This window comes from Lutjanus erythropterus, chromosome 2, assembly GCF_056507025.1.
Source record: "Lutjanus erythropterus isolate fLutEry1 chromosome 2, fLutEry1.hap2, whole genome shotgun sequence".
Lineage (NCBI taxonomy): Eukaryota > Metazoa > Chordata > Actinopteri > Lutjaniformes > Lutjanidae > Lutjanus > Lutjanus erythropterus.
In genome coordinates, this window is record NC_139318.1 from 24,868,706 (window position 1) to 24,889,218 (window position 20,513).

General features: G+C 39.0%; 1 protein-coding gene across 3 annotated transcripts; it reads right to left on the reverse strand.

The window, feature by feature from the left end:
- Positions 1-49: 49 nt before the first annotated feature.
- Positions 50-20,268, reverse strand: capzb (capping actin protein of muscle Z-line subunit beta). 3 transcript variants are annotated; one of them, XM_084734155.1, is made up of 10 exons: positions 20,046-20,268; positions 10,963-11,052; positions 8,691-8,812; positions 7,017-7,130; positions 6,769-6,910; positions 5,366-5,482; positions 5,209-5,274; positions 4,170-4,246; positions 3,681-3,775; positions 50-1,212 (listed from the first exon to the last, which is right to left on the reverse strand). In XM_084734155.1, the coding sequence occupies exons 1-9, from the start codon at positions 20,046-20,048 to the stop codon at positions 3,682-3,684; spliced, it is 825 nt and encodes a 274-aa protein (XP_084590281.1). In that variant the 5' UTR covers positions 20,049-20,268; the 3' UTR covers positions 50-1,212; position 3,681. The 3 variants fall into 3 exon arrangements, with proteins under 3 accessions (XP_084590281.1, XP_084590273.1, XP_084590289.1); XM_084734147.1 differs by having other exon boundaries at positions 3,674-3,775; positions 20,046-20,267; XM_084734163.1 differs by lacking the exon at positions 3,681-3,775 and having other exon boundaries at positions 20,046-20,266.
- Positions 20,269-20,513: the final 245 nt, after the last annotated feature.

Consider the following 20,513-nt stretch of genomic DNA (forward strand, 5'->3'; position numbering starts at 1 on the left):
GCACATCAATAAGAAATGAAGAATAAAAAAAAAAAAAAAAGAGCAAGTGTAGCTTTTTACTGTTTTTATTGTTGCTGGAGGCTCTAATACAATATGAATCATAAGCTTTACAAAATAAAAACAAAACAAAAATACAACAAAAGATTCCCCTCCAAAATGGAAACAAAGGTTTCCACTGAGACACAAAGACAAACTGTGACCCCCAACAAAGACATAGTAGGTGAGGAGAGAGAAGAGTTGAGTAAGCAGAACAGAGGGGGAGGCAAACTGTCATGTTATACACAGTGTAAGGGGGGGAGGGGGGTTGACGACGTGGGTGTAATCACCCGGTGATTATATAACAGTCCATCCCCATGTTTGATAAGTCTACACGTCCACTCACTGCAGCCCCATGCTCCCACACAGGCTCACATGCATGTGGACAGCGTGGAGTAAAGAGTAAAAACCATCTGACACACACTGAAGGCCACCCTCGTGTTCACACCGTTTACGTTGCCCAGAATAATGACAGTTATACACGGACAGTAATAATTTTATACAAATATATCAGGGGGGGTGCTGTAGACAAAAATAGGTGCAAGAAATAAATTTTATGTCCATAATAATGACAGCCCCGCCGAGCCTACACCTACAGCACAGTCTGTGTCCGTTTTCCTCGTCACGGAGGAAGAGCGGGGGCCAAGATTGCTCATTTGAAACTCACCAGGGACACGTCAGCTGTGAGAACATCTGGGATTATTACTACAATGACCCTCACACTGTAAGATTATCATTAACCGTGGTAATACTATCATTATATTCATAACATGGGAGAGAAGAGACAGAGAAGAGGGGGTGAAGAGAGAGACAGAGGTGAGTGAATGGCTTCATGGCAGATGAGATGCATGATAATGAAACCTGACAGAAAACCAAAAAAAAAAAAAAGAAAAAAAAAAGAAACGAAAAAACAAATAAAAAGCTAAGCATTTTCTCCTTTTTTGTTTTTCCACAAATAAACAAGAGTGCAGCACTGAAACAGGCATGGAGGGAGAGACGTAAAGAAACAGAGAAAAGATGGCAGAGATGAGGCGAGAAAGAGAAAGAATGAGAGAAAGAGAGACAGAAGAAAAACAACAGTAGCATCTCTAGCTGTTTTGTTTGCGTTTGAGTGCATCCACCAGGTCGAACCGCAGAGCCTCCTGCCTCGACTTGTCAGCCAGAGTCTGAACACTCCTGTGTGTGAGACGGGAGACACAAACAGAGGAGAGACAATCAGCGTGTGCAGGATCAAATATGAGAACAGCGACAGAGAGAGACAGGAAGTTTCTCCAGCAAGATGGAAACACAGGCTGCAAGTTCAAGAGAAAAACAATCGCTTTTAAAGTATTAGTTATGCAGACATGGCAGTTCAACTCTCTTTCTCTTCTCTGTGGGGAGAAGATTACTGTATAATTCACACTGCACACATGAAACATTAATGTCATGCAAGTTAAACCAACAGTTATTTGTTATCATGCAGCTGAATCACGTTTCACCTGCCTAAAGTGCCTTGTGGCAGTGTGAACCATCCCTTACATTTTGCACTTTGTTGAACTATGAAGTTGCTTTAAGTAGGAATGTGATGATCCTTGACAAAATGACTGGATCGGATAGAGGTGGGGAAAAAAAAAAGCATACTCCAATGTGATCCATTACCCTAAACTATCCGATAAATGCTTGACTACTCTTTAAGTGACCTGCTGCAAATCGAGGTTTGTCACAGTAACACATGAGCTGCATGTATCACGTGAACAGCAGCTAGAACGTGGGTGAGACCAGTCAACAATGCTGTCATCATGTCAGCTGTGTAGAGTTATTTTAAGCCCAATACAGAAAAAAGCAAAATCTACGCAGGCAATTTACGTAGTTATGCAATTTGTTTAAACTTCATTTTGAATGTTTGAATGGCACTTCTCTGTGTGAACGAGCTTCAATAAAAAGAACAGGACTGCAAGATGGTGAACCGATCAGTCATTTAGTCTATAATTTGTCCAAAAATTGTAAAAAAAATAAAAATAAAAATGTTCAACACAATTTCTCAAAGTGACATCTTTAAATTTTTTCTTTGTCCAACCAGCCGTCCAAAACCCAAGACTCTTGGGATTTTTGATCATAAATGACAAAAAAGAGCAGCAAATCCTTACATTTCAGAAGCTGGAATGAACAAATATTTGACTTTTTTGCTTTAAAAAATGACTGAAACAACTGTGCAATTATCAAAAAAAGTTGGAAACAAATTTTCTTTCAATCAACCAATCAATTCATCAACTAATCTACAAAAGACACACACACACACACACACACACACACACACACACACACACACACACACACACACACACTTCTAAAATATAAAAAAAATAGTGTTTTCCCCAGATAGCAAATGCTTAGAATAAACACACCATTTGAGAAAACCTTATTAGGGCAACAAACCGCAAAACATCACGGATGGTGACTGCTTTGAATAATCTGACATGGTTAGTGTGTCGCTCCCTCACAGCCGTCATCTGTTAGACTGAAAAGTAAAACAAAACCTGCACAACATGCTCACACAGCTGCTCAATCGTCAACACTCTGAGGACCATGCAAATATGTTCAAATAGCATACTGTCACTCTCTCTCTAAGCATGTACACACACACACGCGCGCACACACTCACACTCACACACACCTGTGAGCATGAACCCTCACAAGCACTTAAAAAAACATATTTAGATCAGAATTTTCTCTTTTGTATCATTTTCTACTTTAGGCTTCAGATTGCTGTAGATAACTGCTACGTCTCAAAGAAAACAGACAGGTGTTTGGTTGGTAATTTCATGTACTGTTGTGTTACAAAGTGTAAGGTTTTGATTTACTTAAACTGATCAATTACCTCTGCAAGTTGCTTATCAGTGGTGGCCTCCGCCAAAGGAACACAGAAAATGAGCTTTTAGCAATATGTGGCACATAACTTGTATTGTGCATTGTCTCTGCTTAATAAAAAATTAAAAACAACTTAAAGCACGAGACAAATAAGAAAATGCAGTGTGGAACTATGTGATATGTCTCAGTTAATATAGCAACGGTGTCTCCATTACCTAGTTTCTCCACCAGAGAGCACTGACAAGTTCTTTTTTTTTTTAATTCCAAAAAGTCCTACTCAGGACATTCAGTCCATATTGTATAATAACCAAAACTAAGGGACCTTTAGCAAAAAATGTGTTTTAATATTACCCAAAATTCTGTTATTAGATTTTTTTTTTCAATATTGGTACCCACCACAAAAATACAGCTCATAATCTAGTTTATAAATTAAATTTTAATCCAATTTAAAATATTAAACTTGGATTAAAAAGAGTTGCATATAAATGAGGCAACTCCTTTCAATTTATTTCTATGCTATTATCCACATATAATGGAAAAGTATGTTGCAGGATGTTGCAGGATGTTGCAGATCTCCCTGACTGAATGAAATGGACTAAAATAAAATACACATGTTGAATATTGTTGCATTCAGTTTCAGGGTAACACATTCATACAGCCAGAGAAGAGTCCTGGGGGACAGAACAGTGAGCAACATTTTTAATTGTTCATTTCTACTTACCAATAGACACAGACATACAGTATGCACATATACAAACACACACACACACTTGTCCATGCCCGAATGTACCTCTGACCCTAGTCAATGAAGATCTGACGCTGGGTGAGGACCTGCGACAGCTCCTTCTGGAGCTGCCGGTACTTTTGGTTATCAGGCAAAGACTCAATAGATCTGGAGCACAGAGGAGAGGCAGCAGGATGACAGAGGGATTGACAGGAGGGCAGATCATGAGAAGAATGGCAGCAGAAATGTGGGATGAAATTTAATAAAACAACATTTGACTGGAAAGTTTGAAGGGAGGGAAGAAGGTGAAGTGGGTACAGAAACAATGGAATTGAAAAGCAGAGCAGCAAAGATAGGTATAAAATAAATTGTCAGACAAGAAATGACAGAAATTGACAAAAGCAGTAAGAAAATATCTGTTGAGCAGGTCAACAGACAGAGACAGGCTCTGCTCTCAGTGAGACAATATGAAAACCAGAGCTTCTGCAGACCCTGCTGACTGGAAGTGCTGTAAAAGGAGAGAGGTTGGTCCTTTTAACAACTCGACCACATGTAATGTTACCTTAGGCCGTTGACGATGTCCTTCGTCTTGCCAAAGTAGATTTCATTCAGTGTGGAGCGAATCTTGTTCTCCATATCCTGCAACGAGAATCAATTCTTAACCTTTAGCATGATTCCTGCCTCTATTTTCAATTTGTCAACAACTGCGTTCTTAGACAAATGCTTTTATTGACTAGATTTGGAGGTGTGTGAAGTGTGCTGATCATGATACAGAATGACAATCGCTGTTTGTGGGTTTTTCTTCACTGGTGTTGCAGTATGTGAAGTTGCAGAATGGGAAACTATAGACTAATCTGGGTTGAAGAATTTACAAGCTGCCATTACTGTGGTGGAATTTCATGTGTAAATCTGAGCAATATGTATGCAATGTATGTAAAGGATTTTACTTTTTAATTGCTTTTGCAAAAAAATAAATATATGTTACATGTTGAAAATATAGAAATCAAAATGCCATGAAAATTAAAGGTTATAATCTAGAAACATAGCAAATTTAAATGCAGCTTTAATAGACAGCTTGATAACACAAGGCACACTGACTGGACTGTGCTGTTATCAGCTGCTCCAACAATGTTCTTAAACTTTGGGGGGGGAAATGGAAAGCAAAATCCAATCCATTCAACAGCATTTCATATGATTACACTGTAAGAAATTGTGGATTTTCACGGCTGTTGCTGGTTAGAATTAATATACTACACAGCTCTTTTCTATCCTCACTGTGCGGAGGTCAGACATAAGTAGTGTGTTAATGTTATTGTTTCCCAAATAACATTAACACACCACCCACACATCCTGTCTGTCACTGTGAGTGAGAATATGTTCAGCTTGGCTAATGACTAATAATGGGGCCGTTGCAAGAGGACAAAACATAAATCAGGCACAGATTAGTCTATATATAATGTCACTTTTAGAGCTCTAGAAAACAGAAGCATAATTCCGTGTGGGAGACCTGTTCTTGAGCAACAATACATTGCCATTATGTACTGCTTTAGGTAAGCAGTTGGAAAAGGTTAAACAAGTGGGAGATTATCCGTCATACTGACTTCAACAAGGCGGCCGATGTTGGCGATGTGGGGTGAGGTATCTCCAACTGTCTCATCTTTTTCCATCTGTGAAAAGATGAAACAATTTGAGTTCATGGATGATTACAGAAAGGCTGAACATGTCAGCAGTGGTTGCCTGTTCAGCTCAACACAGTACCTGTCTTGTAAGGCTGCCACCCAGGTTCATGGTACCAGAGCCAGTCTTGGTTGTCTGGAGCCACAGCATGACGGTGGAGGTGAGTTTATAGTGAGCAGTCCGACCGCTGGACTTCTCCTGCACACACAGGCAGACACAACAGGCAATGAGACAATACTCCAAACTGAAGTGGATTAATGATGGTGCATCTCCTACATGTCAGAGAAGTTAACAATCACCTGCAGTCATCATGCACAGGTTTCATCTTATTGATGGTTTCTAACTGTCAGCGTTTCACTGATACCTGCTGCATAAGTAATCCCCTCTTGCCTATAAAACAAATTTAATAAATGGTTCGACCACTTTATTAGTCTTCTTTTGTTTTTAGAAGAATTGTTAACATGTTTATAATGACAGGATGCTGTACAGTCTCTAATTTGTGATCACACTTGATATGGAAATACCAAGTAGTATCAACGGTACATTCAAAACATGTTTTATGAAGAATGCAACTGCTTTAAATAGTTACTTTCTCTCCTTTATGCCTTTCAACTCCTATGTTATGACATTACATGTGAACTCTCTAAATTAATTTTCCATTCAAGTCTATGTTAACTACTCTATGCTGCGACTGTGGTTTATCACGTAAGAGAGAAATGTTATTTATAGACCTCACGGAGGCAACTGTCTTCCACTGTGCATCAGACAGGTCTGGCCTCCACATCATCCATTAATTCCTAATAATTGGACATCTAATTGTGCATTATCTTGCTTACACCATGGTCACTTGCCAAAGAAAAAAAAAATGAAAATAAGACAAATCTTAGATACTACTTGGCGACTCAGCTCGTAGAATTGTTTGGCCAGAGAGAGCCAGAAAGCTAATCTTACGCTAGCAAGATTCAGAGTCAATAGCATTGTGTACAGTTGACAAACAGTAAATATAATTAGCAGTATGTTTAACAACAAGATTAGCTTGCTATCAACCCATGTTATTGTCCTCCAGTCTATATCATGATTTTCACAAACAAATGATGCCTTGATTAAGCCTTGTGTACAGTCAGCTGCAACCTGAAGTACCGATTTGAAAAGCAAATGGGATGTGAAGTGATGGCTCATGTGATATAAAGTATCAGTAAGTTCAGAAGGCCAGGGTACCTCTTGTGTGTTACATCCTGTGGCTTAACATGTTGCAGTAAATTGTAAACAGAGGTGTTGACTGCATCTCTGTTATTACTCAAGTAAATACTTGGCAATTAACAAATTTTCCCTTTGGTATTTTGTGATATGACATCTGTTTGCTATTTAGAATTTTACACATCCTCTGCTGCCAATATGTATAAACCCAAGATAATAAGTGGAACAAAAACACTGGACAGGAGCGAGTTTAAATGGCGACCCATTTCATATCAGCTGATTCTCACCTGCACCTCCACCACATGGATGGAGTCCCAGCACCCTTTGATCTTCTTGGATCCATCTCCGGCCTTCTTGATAAGAATAACTCCAGCGAAGCCATGATCCAAGTCCCACAGGTACACAGAGGATACACCACCCTCAAAGTACCTAAGAAAAAAAACAAAAAACAAAACATATCACAGGTCACGATACTAACCTAACCCGTTTATAAAAAAAAAAAACCTGCCAGTGAGATTGCTTGGCTGGTACTCACAGGTCTCTGTACTGGTCGAAGGCATTATTGGCTTCAACCTCGAGTTTCCTCAGGCGAGCTGAAGGCATTGCACCATCTTCAATGGGAGGTTCATACTTATTACTCCATGGGGATCTGATGGATTAGAGAGGGCGAAAGAATTCATTGTTAATGTGTCTAACAAAATATTCAGAAATGTTGCTTAATCCACTTGTGTCACCCAACGCACTGGATGGTAATGTCTTTGAAACAGTAAAAATTTCATTCCTCAGTTATATACCATCTTCTTTTTTTCTCTAGAATTTGTCGCTGTGTCAATTCAGACAGAAATGCTGGCTGCATCTATCTGTTAAAGTGATGGGTTTTTGTTATGCAGACATGGGTTTCTTTTACATCAATGTTCCGTATAGCTTCATTGGGGCATGACAGGATGTTAACAGAAAATGCTGCAATACTGAAGCAATATAATGCACCTGATGTGTGAGAGGAAGCAGTGGTACCTCTGGATAAAAGGGGGAAGTTGAAAAGTTGAAAGAGTTTTGAGAAAACAAATTGTTTTTTGTTCTCTCATAGGTCAAATAACTGATGTATTTTTGAATGTTTTTGCCATTAAAACCTTAATTAAATATACTACAAAGAGTTTTTAACTGGTTATCAAACAGTTTCAATTTAATACAGATGCCTGTGCATGACCTACATAAACAAAAGAGAACATCAGCAAAAAGACTGGCTTCTTAATGCCTGCCACCATCAGATTCTCCTTAAAATCAAATGAAACTATGTATGGTGCAGGCCAGAGGAGCCAATGTTTATACTTTCCCAGGCAAAGTTAGAGTGAGTTATAGCCAGTTTAAAAAGAGGAAGGAGGAGATTGTCCTTCAGATAACTTTATTATTGACATTATATTTTGTGGTTATGGTGGTGGAAACACTCCTGTTTTTATCCACAGATGCCTCCAAATTGAACACAATAGGAAAGCTCCTTGTAGTTGTGTAACAAGCATAGTTAAGGTGAGGGATGCTCGCCTCTGCTCCTCTAACTGATCTTCCAATGAAATAAATGTTTTTAGGCTGATCTAACATGAAAGGGATGTTCTTGTTTGATGTATTTTCTGGTTTATTAAACTTATTTAGAGATTTATATTTTTTTTTTGTTCAGAAGAGATGATGATTGAGTGACACATTATCACTATTAACTTTGTGCTTCTGCAGCCTTCAGCTCAGACTTGTGGCATATTGAAAGTCATACGGAAATGTTAATAGGTCTGACCAAGTGAGACTGCTTTGACATAAATGTGACTCTGACACATTTAAACACTTCTGATTTCCAACAAGGTCACACATCATAACAAGCAACCTACACAACTGTGTGTTGGAGTGTGTAAGCATGCTTCAAAATCTTAATTTGTGTGAATTTATGTGAATCCTTTATCTACGATGTCATGAAACAGTTTTAAACTAACTCCCTGTACCTCTGTGTAATATAAAACAACAATAAAAAAAAAGTGTTTCTATATTTCAGTAAGAGTGGATATTTCATGTCTTTTAGCCTGACAATCTGATTTAATTTACTGTCCACTGAAATCCAGCTAAAATAAAATCTGTTTCAGTTGCTGTCTGTGGCCTATTTTCCAATGACAGATGAACTGATCATAATGTTCCTTGCTCATGATGGAAGTGCAATTATAAACTCAACCTGTAGGAGTCGCCGTCACGGTTGTAATCACAGAGCAGATAGTCTTTCCCCACCACCTTGTCCCGGGCAATCTTCAGGGGCTGGTCCACAGAAGAGAGGAGGTCCTCACACAGACTGGGCACCTGGATGCAGAACAAGCAGAGAAAAATCTCAACACATGAACACAACTTTTTCTACAGCACAGAAACTTCAATATGCTCTGGGGAAGAAACATAAGCAACAAACCTCAGCTCCTCTGACACCCGAGTGTTCTGTTTCTCTTGAGAGTAAACAAGAGACACCAGAACAAGGTGTTTTTGTCAAGTCAGACTTCCTGTAACAGATGCCAACTTACAAACACTTAAAGGACTGTCCACGAACTAGGACTAGCAGCACAAACGAAAGTAGCCTTGTACTTGATCTTAGTTTAAGTCAATCATGAACATAAAGTTCTTGTCTTGTTTCTCACATTTCAGCTTCACTCAATAAGCAGAGGTTACTGAGTCAAGCAGGAATAAAATATCAGTGGGAAACATAATAACCAGAGGATAAGAGGGTACAAATTACTTCTCACAGACTGACATGGACCCCCCTCTCCGTGTCCTCCTACATCAGAGCATAGACACAAAGGAGGCCCTGTTTTCCTGAAAAAGTCCCCACACCCTCAAGCTCACACACACCTGGCCACTCACACTGGGTGAGACAAAGGAAGAAGTGGGTAAAGTGGGGAGAAAATGGAGAACAGAAAGGAGGAGACAACAGAAAAGCGGGACAATCGGGAAAGAAAAAAGTGATTTCAGGTGATTCTGAGTTTCCAAGGAGAGCAGAGATGGCGGAGCCAAAAAGTGGCTGGCAGTGGAGGTGACTGACAGCTGCGATAATAATCACTAACAACCGGACACAGAGAGGAGAGAGCCGATGCTCAGGGGGAAATAGGTTAAAGGTGAGGGAAGAGGAAGGTGAGCAGGTGGGGGGTCCGTCTGGAAAGGAACGTGTATACCCACAATACAAGGTGCCATGGAAACACTGGTAAAAGTGTGATTTGATGTGTGTCTGATTTAGACTAGCCTTCGACTTTATCGTCCCCCAAGGGGAAATTCTTCTCCACGGCACTGTACACAATGGTCAACAAACAAACATTAGCTTAATATGTTAAACTCAGCTGGCACTGTTCTGTTAAAATCCATAGTCCATCTAAGATCTCCAAAATAATAAGTTTTTATTTAAAATAGAAAACTGTACGCAGGAAAAAAAAATAATTTAAAAGGCAGCATTTTAAGCTGTTAAAGCTGCACTTTTGCTTTTTGGGGGAAAGCTTTTCTTCCACTCTGTGCACAAAAATAATTGTATAATATTAAATACAGAAAATAGTTTCAGTTACACAGATGACAGTGATATGGAGCAACTATTGCACTTGCACAGTAAGGAACAAACACCAAAACACCAGCGAAACCACAGAAGGCCCACCCACATACTTTTGATGCTACCAACACCATAGATCAGCTGCAGTACAGAAACCATGACACAAAAGAAATGCATTAAACAAAAATATTAGTACAATTGCTCTTTAAGCATAAAAAAAATAAAAGGCATTATGACTTGATATTTTTAGTGCAATCAAACATGAATAACTTAAAAAACACCACCTGCTATGTATGTATCAGCAAAAATTGGAAAACTCTGGAAAACTGTAGCACAAGAGTTTCAATGTAAGTTTTTAATCAACAGCCTATAAGTTATTAATAGACTGTTCAGTTATCAATTTAAAAAAACTACTAGGCTGTACTACAGAGGGACTGGCACTTTTGGAATGAACAAAAACAAAAGAAAAATCCACCTCCACTCAAAATGTGTTACTGATTCCTGAGGTGATATTTGTTTTAATAAAGTGCATAACTGACACTTGATTACACGAGAACAAGGATTTCTCTGTGCTCACCTTAAATCTTAGTTTAAGATGTGTAAATATGAGCCAATTGTGGTCCAATATGCTACTTACATGCACACAGTGACAATGGACTTTCTGTGAAGCAGGAGACGTCTTGTGTCCAATAGTTACACTTTTAAAATTAACAAGAGTTTTGATCGTTCTATGAAATTAATCAATGTATATTTAATTTCTACTGAGGTTATTGAATTGTTTGTGGGAAATTTATATCATACACAAATGATTATTATTCAGCACCGAGTATTTTTACATTTCTTGTGTCTGGAGGTCACATATTCTACATGCTGTGTTTGTTTTACCCGTCAGGAAATCTGAGAGGATAAAGAGATGAAGACAGTAACTCACCAGGTCAATGAGGTCACTGAGGTTCTTCTCGATCTGCTGAGGAGGCAGACGCCTCATCAGGTCCAGGGCACAGTCCAGCTGCTGGTCATTCTGAAACACACACACAAAACCAGCACAGACGACACTTTATTACACTGTAATAACCTGAATGACATTTCAATTTGAAAATTGGACTCTGTCTCAGTTTAAATCCAAAGATAATCCAGGTTTTTGGTTTTACATATCGCAAAAATGAACTCAGGTGATGACAGTGCACCACCAACTATAGAACCCACACATTGTTTGGGCCAATAACAAATAGAAATAAGCTAAGCTATGAGGCAACATAACTGATGTAAAACTGCCATTAAAAAAAAAAAGAAAATAATCACAACTCAGAAGTAATTTCTAAAGAAACTGTGTGAATGCTGGCTGCTGAAAAGCTGACAAACACACTGCATTGCTGGCTTTAAATGTTGAATAATATCAATAACGTATGAAGGATGTGGAAAATCTTAAGGTTTGTTGAAAAAATTATGATAAACTGAACTGCTGGCTTTAATTTGTATGAAGAAGCAGCTGAAGGAGTACGAATAGTTGGAAACGTAGGGAAAGGGTCTGATTAGTATAAAATGTGTGGGATTTAAAAGTTGAATAAAACTCATAATGTGTGAAATGTGGAACATTATAAGGTTTGAATAGACTTTCTGCTTTAAAGAACGAATGAGTAGTTTAAAGTTGAAAGGAGTATGAATAGTGAAAGTGAAAGTGTGAAAGGAATGAAGGATCCAAAATATAGTGTAAGCTGGGAGAGAAATTGCATTGTCAGGAGCTAAACTGTACAGGGTGCTTAACTTTGTATGAAGAAGCATCTGAAAGAGTACAAGGAGTTGAAAAAGTGGGAAATTGTAATTAATGTGAATGGAATTTAAAATTTGAATAAAACTGTGAAAGACATTTTTTAGTTTGAATGGAGTTTTGAGCTGACAGTATGAATGAATCTAGATAAGACTTCAAAAATTCTTGAAAAAGTGTGAGAATATCTAAGTGTGTGTGTCAAACTGCACTAAATAGCTCATCTCAATCAGCTGTAATCAAAGGTTGTCATGGTGATCGTAACTGCTTTTTGACTCTGGGCTCAGAGAGTTCATTTCATAGAGATTATAGCCAAGGCACACCTCTCATACTCCTGCTTCAAGCAGAGCTCCTGCTAAAGGGGCTGTGTAAGATTTGTGGGTGTGATGTCAAAAATGTAACAAATGGAGCAGGTTAGAAGAGTCGTCCTTTCTGCTTTGCTCCTGAAATTTTTGTTTGCATGTAACATCTAAGTCTATGCAGCTGTTGCTTGACACTCTTGCAACATGCAAGTCTGTTTAAATGTTAAGTTATATGTGAAGAACTAACACAAAATTTCCTAAATTTTGATGTAAAACATTAATCGAGAGAAATTTATAGTACTATTAACAAGTTTAAGAGAGGTTTTTAAGAAGAGTTTACAACTCTAAAATGATGACCCACCACAGCTCTGAATATCTCACCCGACACACACTAATCAAAATTTTAGAAGGGCTGAAAATAACATGAAACATTAACTGTGATTATTTAAAGAACATGAAGTTGAAAAAGCTTTAAAAGTGTGAATGTGTCAACTTTGAACATTTCATCCATTTACTTAAATGAGGAAAATTTTCTGGAAAAACAAAATCCAAAAATATAAAATAAAGCATGAAAGGTATAAATAAGAAAAGTAATAGCAATAATGTCCTAAATAGGTTGAATATTTTGATGTTTGCACATTGTAAGAGGTGGAAAGAATTAAGTTTCAAAACTTTCAAGAAGCTGGCATTTCTTTCTCATAACTAAATGCAGAAGACGTGGTAAAAATGTATATTCTTTTGGGTTGTGATTCCCATTGCAGTGTAAGTAGAAGTCAACACACCCAGCTGTAATTATTCAAGACAACTAAATTAACCCCATGATAATTACAAGGATGAATATTTAAGTGCATCCTAAGTGCCTGAAAACAGCTGCTCTTAATGAGTGTTTAAACTCTGGACTCTTTAATATTAACTAGTCAGTACCAACAACATTTTGTGTGTTGTGGTTGATTTTATCTCTCCTTTATCAAGATTTTACAGGTTTACCACATCTCTAAATAGCTGCTGGCAAGATCAAATTCGCTGGGAGAAAGGGGTCTCCTAGGGGTTCCTTAGGTGCTGTCTGTTTCTATCTGAAGATCATATGAGGCTTTAACAGTGTTGGTCAAATAAAGTGAGTATCTTCCAAAGTTACACCCTTTTTTAAAAATTTCCTCCTTATCTTACTATCCTTTTACTGTCACCTATCCAGGAAATCACAAACTTTCAGACATAAGACTGTAACTTTAGAAGGCACCCACTTGATTTAACAAACCCATACTGCTTCTGACTAACTCACACTGCTTATAGACTCTCTTAATGGTCAGCATGAACCAGAGGAATGATTGAAGTAAGTTAAAATATGTTTCAAAGTTCATATTGTATTCTGTTTTAAGACAGAAGTGAAAAAGGTGAAAGTATCCTTTAAAGAAAAGCCTTGCTATGCTAACAAAGGTTAACAGAGAGGCATAACTTTGAAGCATGAATTGGCTCACTTGTTTTAAAGCAGGCTCACTTTAAGCGTGCATCATGCAGCAGTATTATGTAGGAAAATAAATGTAAGTATTGGATCACGACTCAGTATTGGCATGCTTTCTATCACCACTCCAAGCTCCTTCACATCTCCGAAACAGTGCAATGATAAAAGGCCTGCCACATTCTGTATGAAGGTATGAGAGGAGCTCTTGTGCAGGAAATATTCACACCCTTGCAGGCAAACGCTGCTCACTCACTGTGAGATTACAGACACAACATTTCCAGCTCAGTACACTGAACAGTTCTCATGATTTGTCATGTGAGAACTTGCAGAGCAAAAAAATCTGTTAGAGATGAAGATAGTAATTGTACCCCAAATAGTCAAATGTCTGAACAAAGTGCACAGAACTGTTCCGTAGGTTAAACTTTCACACATGTGGCACAGCTGGCCAGAGCTAAATCAGTGATGTCAGTGCAGATATCATCCATCAGCTGTCAAAGGATGCGATTCGCTTTACCATGGCAGCGTGATGCACGTCTTTAGGGGAAAGGGTGGGGAAACACATTTAAAATGGAGCAGCAAGGCAGAGCCTTAGGTGTCAGATATGACGCTGAATTGCTATCAGCTAAGGATCACACAGCAGCAGGTATTGTGGCGGGGAGACATTTTTAGTGAGAATGAGTTATACTGAAGGGAACTACATGTCATATTTTTTTTTCCTGAGATGGAAACATTGTTCATCCAATAATAACCCTGCCTCTACCTTTCAATGAGCAACATTCATACCAATTATTATTCATGAATTGTCTTCCCTATCCAAATGAATAAAACCTGTCCAACTGCTGATTACGGGATGGGGCCGATAAATGATGCCATCGTCCATCACCGATGGGTGACAGTCATTGCCCACTGAGCCATCTACTAGTATAACATTGTGTTTTAAAAGTCTTCTGTATTTGAGATAGTGTGCCCACTCAGAGTTGTTGTGTGGCAGGTGTTTGGCTGTGTTTTTAACTCGTGACAGAGGGGGGAAAAAGAAGCTGCTGTTGGTGGCAGCTGTGTTTCTTTTCTGCAGGCTGCTGTCAGTATGTTTCTTTCAATCATAGCTTTCATAATCGATCACAGTTTTCATAGCTTAGCTTCCTCAGTATAGCTAGCCAGCTAACTTTGTTTCAAGCTGAACATAACTAAGTTATGGACATGTGAAGGCCCTTTTAAACCTGGCATGAGGCTGTTTGTCAGATGCTTGCCTGGCAGGAACATGAGACCTGATGTCATCATCCATTCATCCATCAACGGTGTTACACTGATCATCAAACTAACAGCACAGTGCAGCATGATCATGTCTTTTCCCAATTTACAAAAACTCTTAACAAAAACTCTTAGACATTTGAAGCTCTGATTTAATTCCTGCAGAGCAAACGTACAATGTGATCAATTACCTACTGATCTAAATCAAACAGATCCTGATGCATTTCTTCTCCATGTCCATGTACTTACTATTAAAATGTTCCAAAACCATAGTTTCCTTTCTGATTCCAATACCTAGACTGTGTGTATTAGCCAAAACCAAACAACCAATCCTATACCAGTGTGTTAGAAATGTATAGAAAATTTAAGTATTCATCATCATTTAACAGCTGTACTATTAACCCCTGTATGGATGTGGTATGACAGCTACAATTGTTGTATGCCCACACTTTGTAAAAGAGGAAGAAATGCATACAGAGAACATGGGGAGAAAGGCATATGGACACTGCTGGGAAGTAGCAGCAACTCATTTCAGGGTTAATAAAGTGTATGGTACCGGATCAGTGCATAAAGTATGCCAATGCCAGAATTAAAGGCAGTATCTGAAGCTGTTTCTGATACTGCATCAGTATCAGAACAATCCTACAAACTAGATAACAGTTAGGTGCTCATTAGTCATGGTGAGATGGGTCAAATGTACTATTTAAATATGCAACAGTAAGAACAAAAATCAATGTAGAACCTGAAGTTAGGTTTTGTTGAATGGTCAGAAATACTGTAAAGTATGTGTGTGTCTACAGCCAATGACCCCCAAAGTCAATTCAGAGTTTGAGCCTGAGACTGACTGAAGCCAATTCCTTTTTTGGTCACATGCTTCAGTGGTTTACTGAGACTTGTTTGGTTATGTTCTTAGTCACTCAACATATGTTTGATAATGTGGTCAACCAGTAAACTACAATTTGTGAAAGCAGCAGAAGGGCCAGGCTTTTAACCTCTGCAGATGATGATCATTCCTGAATATTGGTGGGTAACATTCCTTTAAAGAAAAGTATTTTACTGTGACAGTCTTTTGTTGATGTTCTTTGTTGTGCAGCAGTTTTAGGATAATTTATCCTTTGATTCATTCATAATGACAGCCATAGAGAACAGACAGTACAGACAGGAGTGCATAGCATAGCCTTCCCCCAGGGGTTTCTCTCCCTTAAATATGCAGTGAGCAGCAGGATATTAGTGAGGAGGGGAGGACAGGCCAGCCACGACATGAAATGCTGGGGAATGTGAGAAAAGATGTAGGTAGGTGTGGAATAGTAGAGCGACAAAACCCGTTTCTCAGCTAACCCTAAGAGGTAACTGCCTTTGCCACAACCATTTTCAAATGAACATTATCAGACAGTGCCATCGTAATCACAATACACCGGCCTGTGTCCTACTGAGATACCAGTCTAAATATATTTCAGCTTGATTTCAGTAATTGCAACAGTAGCTTTACTTTAACATCAGTGTTTATAGTAATGGCATTACATGACATGACCCAAAACAAATTGCAACAAAAACTGTCAACTGTTCTAGTCTCATAAATATGTTAATTCTCTAATATATCAAAAGTCTTTAAAAAGGGTGAAAGTACTGAAAGTACAGAAAGTACTGTGATGCTACAGTTTCCCATTGCAGCCCATGTACACAAAAGGTGTGTGCATGTGGTCTTCTTGTCTGATTTTCACACAAAGAGTTCAGTTCTGTCCACATTCAACCAGATGCTATGTTTTACATGAGACATGGAGTTGAAGGCAGTATAATGAATGTGCAAAAGGAAATTCTTAAGTCGTACATGTACAAGTGGGTAAAAATGGCCTTAGTGGATTTACTTTCTGACAATATCTTTGTAATGAAAATGTTTCTTTACAATGTTTGGAGGTTCGTGTTCATCAATGCCAACAGACGCATTTGCAATGGAAATCATTGTGATCGCTTGCATCAATATCAAAATCTCCAGCAGACAAACAGAAATAGTTGTACTGCCATATTATATGGTTATCTATTTAATGCTTGTCCCTTTCAGGTGTCAACAAAACCATCCAACTTGGATTATCTCTGAGGTACCTCCTCTTGCATGCATAAACCTAACAGAGCATACTCATGCAGCTGCTAGCTGGTCAAAGGACAATGGCATGTTATAAAGTAGAGGACCCTCTTTACATAAACATTTTCCCTGAGGGTGACCCTGAACATAACAGAAGTTTTTAGGCAATGTTTCCCATGCCGTTTCCCCTCCTTCTCTGAGATGCTTTCTGCCTGTTTTAAAGTCTCTCTCAGCTGAGGAATCAGTCTGCTCCATCAGACACCTGCACCGCTTGACGCTGTGTTTACCAGTGCTCCTGTCTCTGTGTAAACACTTACTCGGACCAACAACCCCCGGGGTCAGGGGAGAGCGGTGAGGCTGAGCCAGCAGGATGGATGAGGTGAGGCCGAGGAGAGGAGAGTGGGTGACTGGGGAGAAAAACCAGCTGCTCTTTCCAACTTAGGCATAAGACAATTTGGGTCAAGGGGAAGTGCTACAAAAACACACTTTTATATACAGTGAGAAAGCACATGATGGTTCTCAAGTATGCTAAAAGTTAGGGATGTTAATGATATATCAGTTACTGTTCTTAAGAACTGAACAGATTAAAAATGTATGCATTTTTCCCAACAAACAATGCTTAGGCTCATACAAAAATAATCCCTCTCAATCATCACCCGCAACCCACCAGAAATCAGAAGTCCAGAGAGACCCTGTCATCCACATGTACTGTCTTATTTACTCATTATTTTGCTGTGCTAGGGATGTTTTACCAACACAAAGCATCAGTATTTTATGCCCTGGGGATCAAACTCAACAATAATTTATTTTTCTGTTGCATTTATAAAGAGCAACTGACAAATTCTGCTTATTCTAACTTTAACTGACAATTTATATATACCATTTCTCCAGAGCTTACAGCTTTTCTCATGATTTGGTTTGGTCTGGTCTGCCTTGTTAGTCTAGAAGTGGCATTTGTTTTGAACTATTTGTTAAATAAGGACAGGCATATAAGAGCAGCTGTTTCGAGTGCAAGCCTTACTGTTTTATTATTCATGTTCAAATTGTTTTTTACCTTGCACGGTAGCTGGATTTGTGAGATTGCACAAGAATCCATCTTGCGAGGCTTGAAGTTATGTGTCTACACCAAAAGTGGTGCAACCAATCAGCAACCTAGAAGGGACTACTGGCAGCTATGGGCGTGGGTTTAGGTGTGATGACAGTGAGAAGCATCCATGGAAGCGACTCATCTCGAACACACAATGGCAGCACCTGAAGAGGTTAGCGCAGATACTGCGATAGCACCAGTTATATCAGAACTGAAGAGTATTTCTTAATTGAAAGAAGAACAGAGAACAGCACTGAGGGCTTTTCCCAATGGAAAAGATGTTATAACTCGTTACCCAACTGGCTTCAGCAAGAATTTGATCTGATTGGTTTAAGTTAGTCTATTAGATGTGATAGACAGATGGTTCATCCAATCACCCGCCAAGTGTTTTTTTGAAAGTGCGTACCCTTTGCCAACAAACCACCTGGCATGTCAGATTAAATTGAATTTGTTTCACAAATTAATGTTTCACATAACTAATATGTCACAAGAATAAGGTGTTCAACTATCAGTTATGGAAAAGGCAAACAAATTTAAACCTTACTAGAGGTCAAATGTTTGTTTTTGTTAAGTATAGATACATGACCAATTACAGTGATGTTATTGCCATACAAGCTGAAGTGGTAGGCAGGGTTCTACACCTTTTTAAAGGTCAAATTCAAGCAGTTTTCAATAAGTTCAAAGGGGCATTTTCAATTTTTTCCAGCATGTTACAGCTGTAGTAAATTACATATTTACATGTGTATACTCAAAATGATTATTTCACTTTTTGATCATATTGGGCCAGATGTTATTGCACTATAAGCAATCAAAATTATGCCTTGCGATTGCATTTTATATAGAGGTGGCAAATTAAAGGAAAATGCAACAAAGTTTCACAGTGTCACTTAAGCGCATCTGGGCATCCCATACAACCTGGCTGAACCAATTTCTAACTTATTTTAATTTCCTTGTTTAAAAAAAAAAAATCAAAGCTATTCAGGTAGATAGTTACTCATTTCAAAACATAATGCAATTACAATTTCAGGCACTTTGTCCAAAATCCAAGCACATTTCAAATCTTGAAAACACTACATTAAAATTCAAGTGTATTAAAATATTTTTCCCAGCAGTACAACTCTATTCAACTATCTGTTAAAGGAAAATGCACAAAATTTCTAAACCTTCTATAAGCCAAATATTGTTTTTTTGATAAGCACAGATATATGACCAACTACAATAATGTTACTGGCATATAAGCTGAAATGGTAGGGAAATATACAAAAACAATCAATAAGTAAACAAGGCAGGGCTCAAAATTAGCAGCAGCAACCTGCCAAATGCTAGTAAAACATGCAAGGGGCTGGTAGATTTGCTTCACTCACCAGCCAGAAAAAACAACAGTAATCTTATCTATTGAATGACTGGTAACATTTGAATATTCACTAGCCATGGCCAAAAAAAGTACATTTTGGACCCCGATTGCTGGCCCTATTGTTATGTATTGTCAAAGCTTCACAGTTTCCAGAAAAATCATTAAGTCATGATCAAACTTGCAGGGCAGGAAAAACTTAGAGGCGGCTGACAGCTTGTCATGGTTAGGAATAGGAGGAGCGAGCAGTCTTATTTTAGCTACAGGCAACCCGGCGCTTGACTATTTTAGCCAGTGAGTGCGTGTGGAGTGCACGACTACTGAACTGTGTGTGTGTGCGTTATATTAGGAGTCCTCACTTGTACTATGCACGAACTTGTGTCAAATCCAAAACATCCTATGCTAACTTTATGCCTACGGGGCACCTAGCTCGGCTAACAGCTAGCTGCTAGCTGGAAGAAACATCTGCTAGCTTAGCCACTAAGCTAATTCATTTGTATCCAGAAGTTTTGCAAGCACTGCAAGTTAGACAAGCATCGGTAATTTATATACTTGGATCCCTGCTGATGCTCTCGGGTTACCACCCAGTACCCCCAGCTAGCGTTAGCCTAGCTTCGCACCCTTTAGCCGTTAACGCTTAGTTAGCAGTAGCAAGCAGCAGCCCCACCAAAACCCTCTACCCCGTCCCCATCTCTCCCAGGCAGCTCTACCGCGGCCCTTACCATGTCTGCGGCGGTCTGTGGCGGTCTCAGCGGGGCAGGGGAGTGCGATTTCACCGATGACTGGACACCTTAGCTTCGCTGTGGTTTAACGAGTCGCTCCTCTCGTCTCTTGTTGTTTTTTTGAGTTAAGATGTTTTGTTCGCCTCTCCCTCACTGAACCCAGCCCTGTCAGCGAAATTCACTTCCTCAACCGGGCTACAGGAAGGAGGCTGCGGTGAGAAAACAGGCCCCGGTAGCATGTCCGGGTCACTCCGGGCTCTCTCTGCAGCAGCCAATAGCGAAGGAGCAAGAAAGGCATTGCCAAGTATGGAAAGAGAGGAGTGGTGCAGTAAATATGCAGTCACAGAGGGCAGCACATAGACAAATACACTGATGGAGCTGTGCAAAAAAAAAAAACCCGCTTTAGCAATGGTTACTGGAAACTGCTGGAAATGTGATCATTACAGTATAAACAAAACTCTCCTTCCA

What these genes read in the sequence shown, in the direction of transcription:
- capzb (XM_084734155.1), bottom strand. An exon ending in CGTGACGGCGACTCCTACAG is followed by an intron (nt 7,131 to 8,690) that starts GTTGAGTTTATA and finishes CTAATCCATCAG; the next exon opens with ATCCCCATGGAGTAATAAGT. An exon ending in GACATCGTCAACGGCCTAAG is followed by an intron (nt 3,776 to 4,169) that starts GTAACATTACAT and finishes TCTGTGCTCCAG; the next exon opens with ATCTATTGAGTCTTTGCCTG.